The 17,202-nt window shown below is 33.4% G+C and overlaps 4 protein-coding genes across 6 annotated transcripts; 1 reads left to right on the top strand and 3 right to left on the bottom strand.

Annotated features, from left to right (window-relative positions):
* Positions 1 to 111: 111 nt before the first annotated feature.
* LOC106181829 (dehydrogenase/reductase SDR family member 6) lies at positions 112 to 4,890 on the bottom strand. 2 transcript variants are annotated; one of them, XM_087001844.1, is made up of 9 exons: positions 4,704 to 4,890; positions 4,376 to 4,454; positions 3,821 to 3,917; positions 2,864 to 2,972; positions 2,595 to 2,655; positions 2,187 to 2,300; positions 1,663 to 1,721; positions 1,359 to 1,451; positions 112 to 1,052 (listed from the first exon to the last, which is right to left on the bottom strand). In XM_087001844.1, exons 1-9 carry the CDS (start codon positions 4,773 to 4,775, stop codon positions 999 to 1,001), a joined length of 738 nt encoding a protein of 245 aa, XP_086857970.1. In that variant the 5' UTR covers positions 4,776 to 4,890; the 3' UTR covers positions 112 to 998. The 2 variants fall into 2 exon arrangements, with proteins under 2 accessions (XP_086857970.1, XP_086857971.1); XM_087001845.1 differs by having other exon boundaries at positions 4,376 to 4,476; positions 4,704 to 4,853.
* A 190-nt stretch (positions 4,891 to 5,080) lies between these two features.
* LOC106181828 (pyridoxal kinase) lies at positions 5,081 to 11,518 on the top strand. 2 transcript variants are annotated; one of them, XM_013566327.2, is made up of 10 exons: positions 5,081 to 5,302; positions 5,564 to 5,618; positions 6,239 to 6,343; positions 6,524 to 6,607; positions 6,748 to 6,782; positions 7,629 to 7,714; positions 7,985 to 8,133; positions 9,058 to 9,179; positions 9,294 to 9,360; positions 9,487 to 11,518. In XM_013566327.2, the coding sequence occupies exons 1-10, from the start codon at positions 5,207 to 5,209 to the stop codon at positions 9,597 to 9,599; spliced, it is 912 nt and encodes a 303-aa protein (XP_013421781.2). In that variant the 5' UTR covers positions 5,081 to 5,206; the 3' UTR covers positions 9,600 to 11,518. The 2 variants fall into 2 exon arrangements, with proteins under 2 accessions (XP_013421781.2, XP_086857968.1); XM_087001842.1 differs by lacking the exon at positions 9,294 to 9,360.
* A 2,417-nt stretch (positions 11,519 to 13,935) lies between these two features.
* On the bottom strand, positions 13,936 to 14,832 carry LOC106181832 (uncharacterized). Its single transcript, XM_013566334.2, has one exon. It carries the CDS (start codon positions 14,830 to 14,832, stop codon positions 14,086 to 14,088), a length of 747 nt encoding a protein of 248 aa, XP_013421788.2. The 3' UTR covers positions 13,936 to 14,085.
* Positions 14,833 to 15,074: 242 nt separating this feature from the next.
* On the bottom strand, positions 15,075 to 17,078 carry LOC106181833 (calcineurin subunit B). The gene is made up of 5 exons (XM_013566335.2): positions 16,912 to 17,078; positions 16,367 to 16,427; positions 15,832 to 16,071; positions 15,414 to 15,598; positions 15,075 to 15,173 (listed from the first exon to the last, which is right to left on the bottom strand). The coding sequence occupies exons 1-5, from the start codon at positions 16,912 to 16,914 to the stop codon at positions 15,117 to 15,119; spliced, it is 546 nt and encodes a 181-aa protein (XP_013421789.2). The 5' UTR covers positions 16,915 to 17,078; the 3' UTR covers positions 15,075 to 15,116.
* Positions 17,079 to 17,202: the final 124 nt, after the last annotated feature.

Below are 17,202 nucleotides of genomic sequence, written 5' to 3'. Positions count from 1 at the left end.
CCTGGAAGTTAGCACAAACAGTATGAAAAGACAATGAAACTCATGCATGCATACAGACATTCAACTTCAGCAACATCGTCATTGTGCAAAATCCAGTTACAACTAAAAACAAATACTACAATCACGTTTATTTACAAACTTTAAGTCCGAAACATTTTTGCATTGATCAAAATAAAAAATTGTCACCTTTGCATTTTTGAATACCTTGTAATATAAGTACACATGACTTTTCTTTAATCTATTAACAAAACGGGAAAAGATTATATTTTAAGACATTGGATAGACGATAAACAGTGCCAGCACATACAAATTGATCAACAAATTTGCAATCACAGTTCCAATAGTTTACTGTAATGTCAAGGCTATAAAATACTCAGTTTTCTGTTATGAAATTGAAAGTAATCATACACAAACAAGATACATGTAGCAAGCACTGCATGCCTCAGATCTTATTTTAATGTTTTTGTGCTTGATTGAAATATAAACATTCATAAAAATACTGATTTAAAAATAATATTGATCTTGTTATCATCTAGTTTGATCCTATTTCATTATTGACTTTGGCTGAAGTTAATATGGTCTTTTGCAGCAAAGTGCTATTGGTTGATCTCAAGGCACAGCCAAGATTTATCTCAAAACAACATTTTCACAAAAAGTGAAATTAATAATTATTCTATTACATAATCAAAAACATAAATGTCAATGTCCGCCTGGATAACAAAAAAAAGTTTTGCTGTTATCCAGCATATTGATTTTGTCTGATTGATATGTTTTTCTATACTCAGATTAGTCAGCTGTCTGATTAATAATATATTTCCTTTACTGTAATTGGTCATACACCACGTATTATGTCACCGTCATTTGGTGATGGTGATGACATCAGCAGTCGTAATGATTTTTATCAGACCTGGAATCCTCTGATATAACAATGTATTTTATATTATTATACAATAATACCTGATATTGCATAGATTTTTAATTTTAAATTGTGACAGTATTCAAACACTCCATCCTCCATCTATGACACACTCAGTTCCAGTGGTATAGCAAGACTGAAAAAAAATAAGTTAATTCTTTGCATTGCATTTAATACTACCAATAACCACATTATACTGTGCATGAAAAAAACTAGGAACTACAAACCACAACTTTCAACTGATCGACCAGCTTTACTTTCTATGAAATTAATTTTATCATTCACAAAAAAAGGACACAATATTTTGATTCATAATGACAAACATTTCTATTACAATGAAAATGCTAAAGCACTCAGTCTGTTCCTATTCAACTTTTACATGTTTACAATTTGTGAACAATTTTTTTCAGTTTGGAATTTTAGAAGGAAGTCCACTACTAACCTCATCTGAAGCTAGATATACACACAATGCTGCTATCTCCTCTGCTGTGCCAAGACGACCCATCTTCTGTCTGGCAACAAAGGTTTTCAGAACCTGAGATGAAAAACAATATGTGTAAACTTCAAAGCTGCTGGTGCCAGTACAATATGTACAACACTCTCATGATCTAATTTAATATCAAATACAGCATTTAAACACACTTGTGCTAACACCTAAAAAATTACTTGAAAAAAACAAGTAGATATTAACAGATTGTTCATACATATATAATATGGCAATCTACCAATATAATGTTGAACCTCACCTCTTCCTCATCTCCAAGTGCTCTCAGCCTGTCCCTTAATGATGGTGTGTCTACGGTGCCTGGAAAAAAACAAACCAATATTTTAACCTGGATCCCTTTTTTGCAGGACATCAGTGTTTTTTTTCTTCTTTTTTTATTGTGAGCAATGGCAAAGGATTTCTAAAATGTCAAGGATTACAATACATGTCCAAGTCCAGAGCCAGAGATTGAAAAGTGATAAGGCAAACCATCAAATTGACAGGGTCTGGACCAATCTCTTGGGGATGGTCTCTGAGCAATAAAATTAATTTGAGGAAATCCCAGATAAAAAGTGCCTTCTTGTCTGCTTCAACTTAGCTAGAATATATCTGATTAATTTATGACAAAGTGTCTATAATTTTCACTGTGGCAAAATGCATATAACTTAATCACATAGACATGATCAGCTCATATCTTTTAGAGCAAATATTACTAGCTTGCAAAAGATGGCAAATAAAGACCCATAACTTATCTCTGGTGAATTTATTTAATGGTTGACATTTTACCTGGGCATATTGCATTACAACGGATTCCTTGTGCAGCAAAATCCGCTGCAATCGACTTAGTTAGTCCTATTACTGCAGCCTTGGTAGCGCCATACACAAAGCGGACTGGTGCTCCTAAAACAGAAAATTGGTAAGAGTACAAAAACAGCAACATTGCTGTTGCTTGGCCTTTTTAGACTCACTTTTACTAAATATCTTTCAGCCTACTGTTGTACCATTGTTTGGTCTATTTTTTTTAATCACTGTTCAATTACCTTCAGAGAGTTTTCATAATTTTTTTCTGTATCCAAAGTTATTTAATCATGACAATTGCATTCTAAAGTCTTTGCATTATAGCTTTAGGCTAAACTAGTGCACCAGTTCAAAAAATGAGCATTAGATTCTCTCCTGTTCTCCAGTGCTAGTTACCTTTAATGCTAGATGCAACTGATGACATATTGATGATGCTGCCACCACCTCCGGCCTGCATCTGAAATGTATTGACAAGATAATATAGTGCAACAAAACAATATACCTGTGCAATTCTTAATTTATATTTTACATGCTTTAACCAGCTACCCAATCAATGAGAACTTCTCTTTCAACTAATCACTTAGAGCTTGAAAATTATAATTTTGAAAGGCATATTACATTAAAAGAATAGAATCTTTTCAAAACTGGTGATATACCATATTTACCTTTGGAATGACAGCTTTACACATGAGAAACATGCTCTTAACATTCAGATTAAATGCAAAGTCCCATTCTTCCTCTTTACAGTCCAGAATGGTTCCATGATGAACAAAACTACCAAATCAAAGGCAAGTGAAATTTTTTTTTATTTTTATTTTTTTATTGACACAATACATCACGAATACATGACAATACAAAAACAAACAAACAGACACTCGCTCACACTCACACATAAGAGATGTTATACTATATAGCACTTTTTAGTTAATTACATCATCGTACGCTAAATATTCAAATTGAAAATAACTTAATTATATTTGAATTGTACTGACAGATTGACTTATCTGTTTTCACCAGATATTTAAGCGATGAAATCAAACCTCCTAATGTTGGTTTACCCTGTGAACATCTTCTTAAATAAATATAAAATTTAAATTGCAACATAATGAGAACACCTACTTTCCTTAAAGTTTTATAATAAATCTTTGAGCCTTTTGAACAACCTGAGAGCAACAATATATGATCAGGAATTAGAGGAGTGGCCATTTTACTTAATTTTTCAGGAGTACCACCAAGCCATTCTTTTATGGCTGAGATAATTCCTTGGTATTCGACAAAATTTGTGTCAATACCGTGGATATCCCTGAATGCAGTGAAGTCATAGAACTCCCCAGAGTCCAGGAGTAGATCATTAACATACCACGATGTATAGAAGACAGGTTTATTTCCAATAAGTATATTTTCATTTAGAAAGAGTGGAATTTTGGTAACAAGGCAAGTATTATTATTGAAAATGAAAGTAGTTAGTTGCAACATTCATCTGCTACCTTTAAAATGAAACTCACCTGGAACTATGGTATTACTATGCAAAATATACCTGTCTCTCGATGAAAATGCATTTTATGAGTCCCCTTCATATAACAAAAAAACATGAGTCTGATGTGGCATAATCTTTAGCTTACCCAGCACAATTGAACAATACATCCAACTTGTCCAATGAACTCACAAGTGCCTCTATGTCTGCTTGCTTTGTGACATCTACTACTCTTGTTTCAATACCTATCAAGTTAAAAATTAAAGTTATGACGTTATTATTCCTATCAAAGGAGATCATTTTATCACAATGTCAATACTTTTACAATCTATACAAATATTTGCATCTTCATAAAATAATCAGGGCTCAACATACATGTACATATACGTATTGATGCAACTTGCCCTGCACAAGTGATTTCTGCAGTGGACCAATTAGAATTAACGCATACTTGCCCAAACAAAATTGACTTGCTAATGGATCACTTTCCCAATTTATTGACTAAAATAATACTTTCTGACTAAATTTCCTTTTTTTTTTTTTTTTTTTTTTGTAAAAAGCCAGGTTCATTTTTAGACCTGGCAACAACAATTTACTTAAACTCACCATGTGAACTCACTTCAATAAATTATGAGTGAAAAAGACTATAATAGAAACAAATAAATTAACAACTGAACAAAACATAACAAAAAACATGTATCACCTGGTGTGCCATCTAGTTCCTTCAGTTTCTCTCCATTTATATCGGTTGCTATGACCTGAGCACCCTCTCTTGCAAATGCCTTGTAAAAGAGCAATATCATCCTAACGCAACAAATGTGGATTTTTACGGTTCCAGCATAGACTAATCAAAGAGGACTTTCATTGTAAAGCTTTAAAACTTAAATGAATATTCATTTTGCCAAAATATGTAGTTTTAATGGAACAGTTATGTAGAGGTGTCCATAATGTCCGATATTGAATGAATAGGTTTATTTGTTTTATTGTAGATTTGACCATTTTTATTATAAATTCATTCTGGAAATTCTCACCAAAGCAGTTGATTTTCCTATTCCTTGTGCAGCTGCAGAAAGGACGACTACCTTTCCGTCTAATCTTCCCATCTCTACCACAACTTATCAGCTCAATTACCAGTTCTAAAGCTGACCATAGCAGACCGCCTATGTCCAAAGGCCACATGAAATGTTTCATCAAGACTGGGATTCTTTGTTTACATTTTTAGGCATCATCGAGTATAACTTTTCATTAACTTTAGAGTATAAATTTGCTTTAAGGCTATAACAAGTGATAAAATTGCTGTAGAAAAATAAAATTCTACATGAAAGAGCATTTTATTCAATCGGTACTGGAATAAAATATTCGAAGTGCAGTGCAAAGTTTAAATTGAATCTCCATTTTAGAGACATTTACACTTCTTCCGTTTACTGACATCCGGTTCACGAGGGTGCAAGCACAGACTGTGGAAAAAGGTCGTCGGAAAGACACGATCAGCTGAAAAGTAGTAGAGTAGTGCGATTTTTCCATTTAACATTATATGATGGAAAGTGCCGGTAGAGGTCGAGTGCTGTCTATTCAAAGTCATGTTGTATCTGGTTATGTCGGGAACAAAAGCGCAACATTCCCTCTTCAGGTACTAAGACTTAAGTGACGTCGATCTACTCCTGAAGTTGATGGTCTGCTAGAATCATAATAATAATAATCTTTATTAGTTCCAGCAATTTTTTACAAAGGCTGTGACCGAACAAATGCATAAGTAGGGTAATGGAATAGATAAACAGTTAACGTATATGCTTAAATATTTATGTTTGTCATGCATTTGCAGCATTGACATTTAAAAGGCTTCCTCGTTAACTCTACTTAAAACATTCTCTGTCTTTTCATTCTTTTCAAGGTGCTTGGTTTCGAAGTAGATGCCATAAATTCTGTACAGTTTTCAAACCACACAGGTAATTCATCTGTTTTAATTCACCTGTACAGTTTTCGTATCACATTTGGGTAATTGACTGTTTTTAAAATTAATATTCAGATACCTAGAAGTTGATTGCCTAAGCCCAAGTGCTGTTCCACAGTATAATGATCATAGATTATATTTCTTGATGCTATTTAACATTTATTCAAGTGCACACTTCTACAACACAATCATAAGCATTTGATACGAAAATGCAATAAGCATTTATAAGAGCAAATTATAATTTACAACTTAGATAACTGTTGAATGGGAAAAAAATCAGTATTTATCATGATTATATCTTCCATGCTTATTGGAAAAGTAATTTTTATTTCCCTTCAATTATTCCATTAATTATTTCCAAAATATTATGAAATGGTCCTTGAAAAAAGGAATTCAAGAAAGGGAAAAAAAGTTAAATAGCTTTAAGCATTATATGCTGTAAAATATATCTCTGTCAAAAGTAAAAATATTAATTATAATTATAAAAGGGTAAAATATAGAAAAGAATGGAAACTTAAATGTCCTTAGTGGTGTTAATGTACTACATAGAAATAAAGACGACTTGTAGATTGTGAAAAACAAAATTGTGTGCCATGTTTGTAATTATTGCTCTAGGATATAAATCCTTTACGGGACAAGTTATTAAGTCAGACGAACTAGGAGAGTTAATTAAAGGATTGCAAGACAACAATCTGGACAAATTCTCCTACTTACTTACAGGTAAGTTTAATTTTTGTATAAAAGCTCTGAAATAACTATTAAGTGTATGAATAAATATATTGTTTTGAAATATTGAAAACGAGTAAAAAAACTGCATGACCAATGTCATTATATTTAAGAATAAAATCAACAAGATTTGAATTTAGAAAATTTTAAAACATGCTGCTCATATTTACTCAGGTTATATTGGTGATCCAACATTCCTTCACAAAGTGGCTGATGTCATCAAAGAGTTAAAGAGGGTAAACCCAGGCCTGGTATATGGTAAGTATTGTGATCACTTAGGTACATGTTTATCATCTTCTCACATGTGTTTATGAATTACACATAAGAATAAATGTTTTATCTGTGAAAAATTAGATACTGACAGTATACTTATTTATATTGAACTGTTTGCTTTTCAGTATGTGACCCTGTAATGGGAGATGATGGACAGATGGTAAGCATGGGTTTTCTTACATGGTAATTAAATGGTATAAGATGATGCGGCACCATGATACACTATAAGCTGTTCTTCAGCAAATCATTGCCAAACTGGGAGTAGTAATAGTACTGTAGCAAAGAAGGAGAGGCTTGGGTTTAGAAGTGTCAGCAATAATGTTATAGAATGTATGAAAACAATTATTTAAGGCTAGGAAATAGATTAGTTCTTTGACTAAACATGAACATTTGAGAAAATTGAAATTTGACTGGTAGAATTTATCAATTTAGATTATTTATTTCTTAACATTGAGATGTGCTGAAGTATAAAGATAATGGATCTTTTTCACTTTATTTTGCGGTTCTATTAGTAGGTCTTTTTAGTGAAATTTATTGAAGTCTATCACATAAAATTTCTGTTTTCCTTATGTATAAACAGTCCATGTGATAGGTTATGTAAGTAAGCATCACAAAAAATATTAAGTAGAATAGAACAATTTTTTGTGTGAGCAAATTACATGCTATCTCTGATATGACAATTAGTGTAGTTGGAAAAAAAATCACCTGTCACCAATGGCTTGTAGAAGTAGTAGCAATAAACGCATTCACTATTAGAAACTGAGCAATAATTTCACCATACTGATATGGATTGTTATGAGTTTTGTGTACACAGTGGACACAAATTGTTGAATTTTGTTATGAATAAATTCTTACATCAGTCGTTTTCATTTGTTCTGTTACATTTAATTGAATATTGTAAAAATCTGAACCCAAGTATGACAGCATGAAGCATAAACTATAAACTAATTTTACAGTATAATATGTGCTTACCAGAGTAAAGACATGGCTTCCATTTATCTTCCAGTATGTACCACCTTCCCTGTTACCAATATACAAGGAGGTTATACTTCCATTGGCAGATGTCATTACTCCTAATCAGTTTGAAGCAGAGTGAGTACTTTTTTACTTAAGATATTCTCTCTCTCTCTCTCTCTTATTTCAAAAATCATTTTAACCTGATAATGCTCATAGAAGTATTTCTTATTTCAGTTGGTGAATTGGTTAGTACCTAAGATAAAAGTTCATCAAAATGTTAGATTTCTTATCTTGTCCTCCTTAGAAGTTACTGAGAGCTGTTGGGAAATTGTTTTCCAATTAGTCCAATTTTTCTGCCAGTGCTCCATCTTTTCCTCCGATTATAACATTATTATTGTTTTCTAGACTTCTCACTGACATAAAGATTAACAGTGAAGCAGATGCCATGAAAGCCATGCATTGTCTACATGATAGGGGCATTAACACTGTCGTGATCAGTAGCACAGATTTGGGATCAGAGAATGTTCTCATTGCTATGGGAAGTTCAACAAAAAGTTAGTGTTTAATTGATATCTGTATCTGTACTTAACTAAAAAAGACTTGGTTAAAATCATGGTTGACATTTTCATTAATGTGAACAATATACAACAGTTTTGCCATAAGAAAAATTGAATAATAAGCATACCAAATTTTTGCTTAAACAGTTTTCCAAAAAGAAGATTGAATAGTAAAAATATGTCACTGCTATGTTTTTCACATTCATGTATGTTAATAGATATACTTGTTAAAGTCATAATAACTCTTCGTTTTGGCCAAAAATTGGATTTTCCTGGAAAAAACGGCAATTTTCCCGTACTTACCAATGGTCAACGACCCCATTCCTGCATTCAAAGTTAATCCAGGGTTTTTTTCCTAAACGTACGGTTTTTTGTTAAAATCTCTTAAGAGATTTTAACTGACGGAGCTCTCTCTGACATCGCATAGTCACTGTTGACCTACTTAAAACCGCGGGAAAAGCAGACAACAATAAGATTCATGAGATATATTCGTCTTTTTGTTAAAAATACATTAATATCCACAATGTGTGCCATTCTGGGCTTTTCGTTATCCGACGCACTGTACAAAAACTCGCAACTTACGTCTGCGTCTGTATTAATGCGTTTGGCGCCATATGTTATTTTGGTCTCGAATGAACGCGAGAATCCGCGTGACACCATTACGTCATTAGCAACGAATGCCTTGATGACCGGGAAGAAAGGCACGAAAGCCCTATTGACAAGCACAGATTTTAGTTTTACTACAATAACGGCCGTTTTAGTGGTAAAATACAATAGAATATATTTCCATGCGTTGTTTACAATGTATTTCATGCGGAATTTTGAATCTCAAAGGAAGAGTTATTATTGCTTTAAGGGAAATGTAGCAGTAGGAATTTAAAAATGGCATTTTTATTGATCATTATTGTTTTTCTTCACTAGATGGGTCCAAAACAGGAATTCGTTTGGAAATACCCAGGCTTCCTGCAAATTTCACTGGGACTGGTGATCTGTTTGCTGCATTATTACTGGCTTGGATGGACAAACATGCTGGCAATTTAAAGGTATGTAAAATTAAACCAGTTAAAATACAGAAGTGAATTGTAAAGATTTTGATAACAATTTTAAATTAACAAAGTATTTTTCAAAGTGAGCTAATGGTACATTGTCCATTTCAGCTTGCATGTGAGAAAACCATATCAACCATACAAGTTATATTGAAACGGACTCTAAAGGTAGCACAAGGTAACATAATTTGGTTCTTACACAAGTTTTGTAAATGTAAATTTATTTTTATAAGTTTTTCATTTTCATATTGTTTGTAAATATTATTTCACTATCAAGTACAATAAAAATTGTGCTTCTTTTCAGAACTTGCAGGACCAGGCAATCATCCAAGCCCAGGTCAATTAGAATTAAGACTTATTCAGAGTAAAAGGGATATAGAAAATCCAGAATTATGCGTTGAAGCAACAGAACTTTGATATTTATTGCTTCTTGATGTAGTGAGACTTTATAATTATTGGGATTTCCTGAGTAAAGTCATTATATAATTTTTGATATAAATTTTTTTTGGAAAGTTTCTGTACACAAATGCAAGATACATTCTAAAGAAAATGTTTACATTTAGAACCATACAAGGTCACACTTTTTTTTTTTAACTGAAACAATTGTAACATATTTACATAAGTGCTTAATTTTATTTATTTACTGGAAGGTAAATTCCATGGAATTTTTTCGCTAAAATGAATTTTCCTGGGGTAAAGGGCAGTTTTCTCCTTCTCCTGAATAATAGCTTGACCCGTACAGTGATGGTACCTAGACTTGGATTTGATGTTTTATTTCATATACAATTTGATAAATTAGTGTAAAATGACTGGCCAGTCAATATAATGACATCTGCCATCACGCACATTGCCTGGTTTTTGCCCTAGAAAATGGTGGGGTTTTGTGGCGCAGCCCTGTGTCACGTGTAATACAGACATTGCCAGCTGGCAATGGCTTCAGCAAAGAAGATAAAAGGGTAATAACAACACAAGGTTCACTTCAGCTTAACTTTATCTAAAGGGTTTTATTGTCTTTAGAGCATGAATTGGGAAATTGTAAGCTCTACAAGACATGAATATGACTGTGGGGGATTTTCAAACGTGTGGAGAGAATCTCTAGATGTTAATTTTGGCAAGAAAATCCCATGGAGTGCCCTTTTAATAGATTTCTTTAAACTGAAATCATTAAGCCATTTGGTTAAGTGAAACTTTTTTAAAAATCAAGAAATCGTCTTGTTTACACAGGAAAAATAAGTAAAATGCATTACGTTGTTTTCCTCCAGGAAAAAGGTAATGTGGTCAAAAACTCCATTTCAGAGAACCTTTCACTAAAAAACAGATGCCATTAATGTTTGTAGTTAAACAATTACACTCCAGATACAATGGTTAGAATGAGATGAAATAATATCTTGTCATTGATTTGGTAATAGAATATACCTAAAGGACATTTTTTCACAGGTGTCGGAACACTGTTAAACGGTGCTTATTTTAATTTTTTTTTAATATATTTATAATTATACATAGGGGTCTATTCTTTGAAATTGGTGAACGGGAAAGAGCATAATATCAATGCTTTCAGGTTTTTCTGTACAGGTATAATAATTAAGAAAAATGGAGCATTGTTTTCATAGAAATTGCATTTACTTGTTTATCGTATACAAATAATAACATTGCCAGTATAAGTGACAAGGTTACGTCTTATAAATAATATGGCCAGTATATTAATGATGATAGATACATCAACTTGCAATCAAATTTTATAACATGCATAAACCATGATTGCAAACAAAGATGAAATATATATATCTGATTGACCTTTTCTGGACCTTTTCAAAGAGCTGCGGTCACTTCAGATGCATGTGCTTTGTTCTGGACAAGTTTTAGACCTTGTTCATATCTTACAGGTGAATTACAGGTAGTTAAAATGTGCCCCATTGCAAGCACCACTGTGTGGCCGTGAGATAAAGCAAATATTCCCCAGCCTGAATTGGCCTTGTTAAATTAAACAATGCCATTTTCAGATGAACTCTAGCTTACCAGATGAGTTACTGCAACAGCCATCACACTCAGCTAGATCTGCAAGGTGCATGGCCCAAATTGAAAACCTTATTGATAAAGTAATCATGACCAGCAACCAAAAAGACCTGCTTTTTCTGAAAACTACACAAGGGTGTTTGCAGTGCAGATTCAAACAAATGTCTTATTGTAAAATCCATACAAATTTGAACTTAATGTAAAGAAATGTGAGAAAGAAAAAAAACTGAAAACATGAATTCTCTGGTTATTCTAGTCTTTCAGAAATTTTAATGGCATTTATAACTGTAAGTATGAAAGTAATAAACTATGTAACTCTGAAATTATAGAATAAGAGTTTTACAATACTTAAACCTGCCTAACTGAAGTGGCATACAGAACACTTCTTGCAGAAAATTATACTCAAAAATGCCACTTTCAAGTGCTCAAACTATCTTGATAAACAGCAAGCTGTCTCAAATACACAGAAATAAGGAAGCAATTGCATTTACAACACTAGTACAGCATACCTTTCCAACAGTGAGAGTCAATGAAGTATCACATGGGTAAGATATTAGCAGATATAATGTCAACAACAATGCCATTTTTTATGTACAGACACAGATGTGTCTGTACATATTGCCATCACCTGCGTCTGTCGTCGCCGTCGTCGCCGATGGCGATGCCGATGCCGATGCCGATGCCGTGCACTTTCCTTGTAAACACGATAAGTGGAACACAGTTTTATTTTTTGCTTTTATATTTACTGAGCTGATGAATATTCATAAAACGCAGGTCAAGTTCGAAAATCAGCATGATCGGGCCATTATAGTAGAAGTTATGCTGTTTTTTCACTTTTCAGCATATATGCAACCCTGTAAACACATTTTAAGGAAAACCGTTAGGCCAATTGTCATTAAACTCACAGGAGTGGTCAATCTTACTAAAACGCAGGTTGAGTTCGAAAATCAGCATAATGGGGCCATTATTTTAGAAGTTATGCTGTTTTTTCACATTTCCTCAGATTCAGTTGTTAGGCATGTTAACAGTCTTATTATTTAACTAATAAGATACATAAAAGTGTTTGTTTGACATTTCCTGCATCTGTACAACATTGTTAGTTGATTATGTAAAAATGATGGTAAACTTGTTATCGTGTATTGTGTAATAAAGTGTCAAAAATGGAAATAAACTCATATCATTGCAGTTTGTCATATTCAATAATTCAGTATGTTCAGAATCTCAGAATGGAAGAAATTGGACATTTTACACTATTCTATTGATATTTTTCCCATCTCATCAGTTTTCTTAGTTGATCATATAAAAATGGCAGTAAACTGTTAATTTTGTTTTGTGTAAAAAAATTGTTAAAAATGGGAAAAAACCCATTTCAGAACAGTGCTGTCTTGTTTCACATTTCTACAGATTCAATTCTTAGGCATGTTAACAGTCTCATTATTGAACTAATAAGATACGTAAAAGTGTTTGTTTGACATTTCCTTCATCTTTACAACATTGTTAGTTGATTATGTAAAAATGATGGTAAACTTGTTATCGTGTATTGTGTAATAAAGTGTCAAAAATGGAAATAAACTCATATCATTGCAGTTTGTCAGATTCAATCATTCACTATGTTCAGAATCTCAGAATGGAAGAAATTGGACATTTAACACTGCTCTGTTGATATTTTTCACATCTCATCAATTTTCTTAGTTGATCATATAAAAAATGGCAGTATCCTATTAATTTTGTTTTATGTTAAAAAAGTGTTAAAAATGGAAATAAACCCATTTCAGAACAGTGCAGTCTTGTTTACATTTTGGCATTTTTAAGGTGTGACTTTGAAGTTCCATCGACCTAAAAACCTTTGTTAGTCACGTTTTCTGTTTGTCCATGATACTAATATTTTATTATTAAAAATTGATGGTCATTATGCTGTTAAACATTATGTAATATTGCATCAAAATTTGAAAAAACCTATTTTGGGCACTTCTCCCATGATGACCATTTAAGAAAAACCATGTCACTTACTGTTCTCAAACAGTACAGTTAATATGTACAGATGTGTCTGTACATATTGCCATCACCTGCGTCTGTCATCGCCGTCGTTGCCATCACTGTCGCTGTCGCCGGCGCCGTGCACTTTCATTGTAAACACGATAAGTGGAAGAAAGTTTTACTTTTTGGCTGTATATTTACAGAGCTGATGAATATTCATAAAATGCAGGTCAAGTTCGAAAATCAGCATGAACGGGCCATTATTGTAGAAGTTATGCTGCTTTTTTACTTTTCAGCATGTATGCAACACTGTAAACACATTTCAAGGAAAACTGATAGGCTTTTTGTCATGAAACTCACAGGAGTAATCTATCTTACTGTAACGCAGGTCAAGTTCGAAAATCGGCAGGATCGGGCCACTATTTTAGTAGTTATGCTTTTTTTTTTCACTTTTCAGCATATATGCAACACTGTAAACACAATATAAGAAAAACAGATAGGCCAATTGTCATTTAACTCACAGGAGTGGTCATTCCTGCTTAATCGCAGGTTGAGTTCAAAAATCAGCATAATCGGGCCATTATTTTAAAGAAATGCCGTTTTTATGTACAGACACAGATGTATTTTACCTGTTGAGCATAATTAAAATTTGATGTTGAATTTGCAGTTTAACAAAATGTACTTTTGCATCAGAATTGACAGTAGCCTTTTTTGTTATTTCCTGCTTTTTGTCTGTACATTTGACAGCCTTGCTGCCTTGTCTCATTTCATGTGCCTCTGCCATTTAAAGATTTACCCACCATTCAAAACAAATACTTTGTCTCACATTGAGACTTGGGTGAAGAATGTCAATTGGGTCTTAGTGAGCCATACACGTTATGCATGTCTTTGCACACTTGATGTAGAGTTTTGCTTATGATTTGTTCAATTCACCTGTTCCAGGATCAACCTGTAAGTTTGCAAAGTCTTGTGAAACATTATTTGTATAATTTTCTTTAACAATAGCCACAGTGGATGTATCTTCTCCACTGGTTTCACTAAACCACTTAGTGACAGAGGTACTTGGTAATTCCATTGAACCAGTGAAATTCCCAATGTCAGATTTATTTATGGACTGACCAACCTGAGTTATTGGTAAATTTGTCGTACAGTCTTTAACCTGTTCTACCTCAACACTACCAGTCTGGGTGACTACTTGTGGCTCTGACATGCTAGCATGTGTGGTCTCCTGGGTCTCCACGGACCACTTTGCCTGATTTTCAATTGTCACTTTCTTAGCTCTGGCAGCTTTCAAGTCATCCCAAGAGACCGTTTCCTTTTTCTTTTTCCACTGCATTCCCATAGTTCTTGCACCTTTCATAGAAGCAAGTTGCTTCTGAATTGCCTGAATCATATTGACTTCATCAGGCACTTGCACAAATCTGATATTTCTCCCCTGAACAGAGAAATTACTCAGTTTGCTTACTTTTCCATGTCTGTCTGTAAATACAACATCAGACATACAGATAGCCATGAACCCATCCACATCTGTTATTTTGCCTTTAACGCTACTCTCATCCCTCAGTTCTACTGTTGTCTCCATCCCTTCCAGTGCTTGAAGGAGGCAAACGAGGGAATTCTGGGCTTTAGTTCGCTCACGGATTGAAGCTGTGTGAGACATCTTATGTTGTATGACTTTTAATAAAAAAATATCTAAATACCCCTTTCTTTAGCAATATATGTCATTGTCTTTTAGTAAGGCATGAACACGTAATAATTCACAGTTCTTTAAGTATGGCTGCAAACTACTGTGGTCTGGAATATCTCTTCTTACACTGTATCATATTATTAACCATATACTGTGCAAACTACTGTGGTCTGGAATATCTCTTCTTACACTGTATCATATTATTAACCATATACAGTGTTCTTTTGATATTGATGTTGGTTAAGTTGCATGCAGCATCACTGAAGCTGTAAGTCAACTGTTAACTGCTCTTTCAGTTCTGCATCTGACACAAACTACAAAATGAGAAAAAAATCCCTTTGAATTGTATTTAATTATTTAGTGCTAAAGCATGTTAATCATAAATTTTACATAGATAGTTTACTAACTTACTACTTACACACGTATGCCTATTGCCCTTCTTGGAGCACAGGCCACCAATTTACTCCATTGCAGTCAAAAAAGTAAAATATGATTCATGACATGAAAAACGAAAGTATCACCTACAACTACACTTGAGTTTCATGAAAACCTACCTTATCAAAGTCAGTACGAGAAAGCTGCCCTTGTTCATCCAGATCCTCTCTCTGTAAGATCTTCTCTGCCAAGTATTCAATGTCTTTGGCAGAAAGAGCACCTGCATAAAGCAGACCCAAGAATCCAATCACATCTGACTTATTTAGCACACCCTGTTTGTTGGTATCTGCCAGCTTAAAGGCCACTAGGGGCAAAAAACATTAAAATTTGTTAAACATTTGTAGCTAAGGTGTAATTTAAAATATAAGTTTAAGAAAATCACAATTCAAGATAAAAAAAATTTAATGGTATAACTCATAGTTTACACTACAAATTAAATCAACAAAATTGACAAAAATTTAGCAAGAGAATGGCAAAATGTATGTGATGACTTGGTTTTCCATCATAAATATTTATCATTTCAATATAAATCCTTACAATCTCTTTTCTTCTCCACTGTAGTCCTCGAGTTCAATACAGAAAACATGTATATGAACTGCTCTGGATAGATTCGACCGGAGTCTAATACAAACAGCTGTGCAACTGCTGGAATCAGTGAATATCCAATGAGTTCAGGTATCTTCAGGAGCTCTTCCAGTGATACACCTAAGTCACCTTTTTCAGAGTTATCATAGTGTGAATATCGCTTTAACAACTTGGCCAACTCTTTAGCATTAACTGAAATTAAAATTATTTGTAAAAATTGAGCTCAACAGTACGCGTGTGTGTGTGTGTCTGTGCATTAAATAACTGATAATAAGTTACTGAAAACCAGTAAGTCATACACAAAAACAATGACAGAGACAAAGTGAGGTTGGAGAGACAATGCTTAAAGTAATTTTTTTCCAAAGTATTGTCATCTTTAAAACATATTTAACATCATAGCAATTATTGTCATCAACCATCTCAAAAACAAATGTATTGTTAAATATCTAATAATCATTATCTCTTTGAAAGTAGACATCTTCCATACACGGTGTTTGTTCCGTGAGTTCTTTAATCTGCTCTTCTGACAGCTGTGAAATTCCACCACCCTGTGCAAGAAACAATGTAAATTATTAATTGAATGTCTGAAAATAGGCTTAATGTTTTAACGTTACTCTACCTTATTTTACGTGAACATAGGATTGATATATTGTATACTTGGACTTCCTCTGTGAAATTATTATGAGCTACTTGTTCACATAAAATTACCTTAGAGTTAGCCAACGAAAACGCGGCAAGTTATTGACTGCGGGTGTAAATTGAAGATTCTAACATTGTATTTCAGTGGGCTGGATTAAACGTGATTAAAACTAATAAAAAGTCCACAGGTAATTACAAAAGCATTTTATTTCAACAGCTTTGACATAGATGAACAAGAAAATGTAAAAAACTGTTTGAAAAGTGAAAGTTACAGAAAGTTACAGGGTGGGGGGGGGGGTATACTACAAAAGTGTTATCGTCATTGAGCCGAAAGCATACAAAATGCATTTATTAAATAGATGTAATGAAAATTATATAGTTAAGAACACTCACCATTAGAATTACCTGGTACCTCGCGGATTTCCCCCGTTCTACTCACTCACCAGTGTTACATTTTCAGGTTCGTCTCGCAGAATGTATCTTCCTATCTTCTTGGGTAAGGTTTAGGATTTTATAGTTTATGATCGCCTAAATTTACTAAATAATAGTAAATTATGTTTTATATGTATCCAATGACTTACATGGAAATGTACTCTCCCAACTACATGTATTAAATTCAAGTGCATTATTGAACCCAATTATACGCGGAACTAATCCCAGTTACAGAGGCAGCACTGTACACAA

Source organism: Lingula anatina, chromosome 1, assembly GCF_051362555.1.
Source record: "Lingula anatina isolate TDL-2025a chromosome 1, LinAna3.0, whole genome shotgun sequence".
Classification (NCBI taxonomy): Eukaryota; Metazoa; Brachiopoda; class Lingulata; order Lingulida; family Lingulidae; genus Lingula; species Lingula anatina.
This window is presented reverse-complemented; position numbering and strand designations above follow the sequence as displayed.